At 52.8% G+C, this 1,170-nt stretch overlaps 1 protein-coding gene across 1 annotated transcript; it reads left to right on the top strand.

Moving 5' to 3' along the window:
• Positions 1-42: 42 nt before the first annotated feature.
• Positions 43-985, top strand: LOC102679476 (zinc finger protein 239-like). Its single transcript, XM_006625097.2, has one exon. It carries the CDS (start codon positions 72-74, stop codon positions 951-953), a length of 882 nt encoding a protein of 293 aa, XP_006625160.1. The 5' UTR covers positions 43-71; the 3' UTR covers positions 954-985.
• The last annotated feature ends 185 nt before the right edge of the window (positions 986-1,170 follow it).

The raw sequence follows: 1,170 nt of genomic DNA, 5'->3' as shown, positions 1-1,170 counted from the left end.
CTCGAGTCGATACGCCCCCCTCGAACACCTGCCCTACCTCTATAAACGGTGGGAACGGTGGTCGAACGAGAATGAGAAAAATACCGACGAGGTGGCACGGGTTCGAGGACGACGAGGAGAGGCAAAAACGTTACACCTGCTCCGTCTGCGAGCTGGAATTCGCTAAGCACAGGGATTACAAGCGTCACATGGTGAAGCACAGTGACGCCCGCCCCTACATATGCGCCACCTGCGGCAAAGCTTTCAAACGTTCCTCGGAGATATGCAATCACAGGCGGATCCATCGTGATATCAAGTACTCGTGCGAGATATGCGGCTTCACGACCAACAACAAGATCTCGTTGAGGATGCACCATCGGCGTGTCCACGAGCGCGATTATCGTTACCGTTGCGACCAATGCGACAAGGGTTTCATGTCCAACTACGATCTGGAGGATCACAAGACCAGCCATCTCGAGACCAAGGCGTTCATCTGCGAGTTCTGCGGGAACGGTTACTCGCAGAGATCGTATTTGGTATCTCACAAACGGGTGATGCACGGGATCAAGATGAGCACGCCCAAGGCGTTCCAGTGCAACATATGCAACAAGAGAAGCTTCGCCACTGAGCAGGAGCTACGCAGCCATTTGAATCTGCACTCCCAGATGTTCCTGTGCGCGGAATGCGGCCAGAAATTCGCGACCAACTACGCTCTCAAGCTTCACTGCCGGAGGCACACCGGGGAGAAACCGTATCAGTGCCCGTTCTGCCCGAAAGCTTTCGCCAGGTCGCCCGCGCTCAGGGTCCATAAACTTACCCACACGGGGGAGAGGCCGTACGTGTGCAACATATGCGGGCAGAGTTTTACGCAGAGGAGCAGTTTGATGGTGCACCACAAGAAGCATCCTGGAAATCATCCACCGCCCCCTCCCCTGCCGCTCACCAGACTCGCCAAGGAGGCGAACAAGTCATAGCGTTTCTGGACGCAGGAATGATCGGAAGGAAGGGGATTCGGGATTGACACGGATCGAATTCGTTTGATATTTGCTCGGATGGATTTTCGTCTCGTCGAGGGTTTTCGTTTTTTCCTTCCAAAGGGAAAAATTTCCGCTTTCCACGTCCAATCCGAATCTCTCTTACGTTACGCTTTTTTGATTCCATTTGCGCTTTTTTTTTTTTTTTTTTTTTTTT

Source organism: Apis dorsata, unplaced genomic scaffold (genome assembly GCF_000469605.1).
Source record: "Apis dorsata unplaced genomic scaffold, Apis dorsata 1.3 scaffold_1266, whole genome shotgun sequence".
Classification (NCBI taxonomy): domain Eukaryota; kingdom Metazoa; phylum Arthropoda; class Insecta; order Hymenoptera; family Apidae; genus Apis; species Apis dorsata.
The sequence above is the reverse complement of the archived record's forward strand: the minus strand, read 5'-3'. Positions and strand labels throughout refer to the sequence as shown.

Coding starts and splice junctions, on each gene's coding strand:
- LOC102679476 (XM_006625097.2), top strand. CDS start 72: ATGAGAAAAATACCGACGAGGTGGCACGGGTTCGAGGACGACGAGGAG.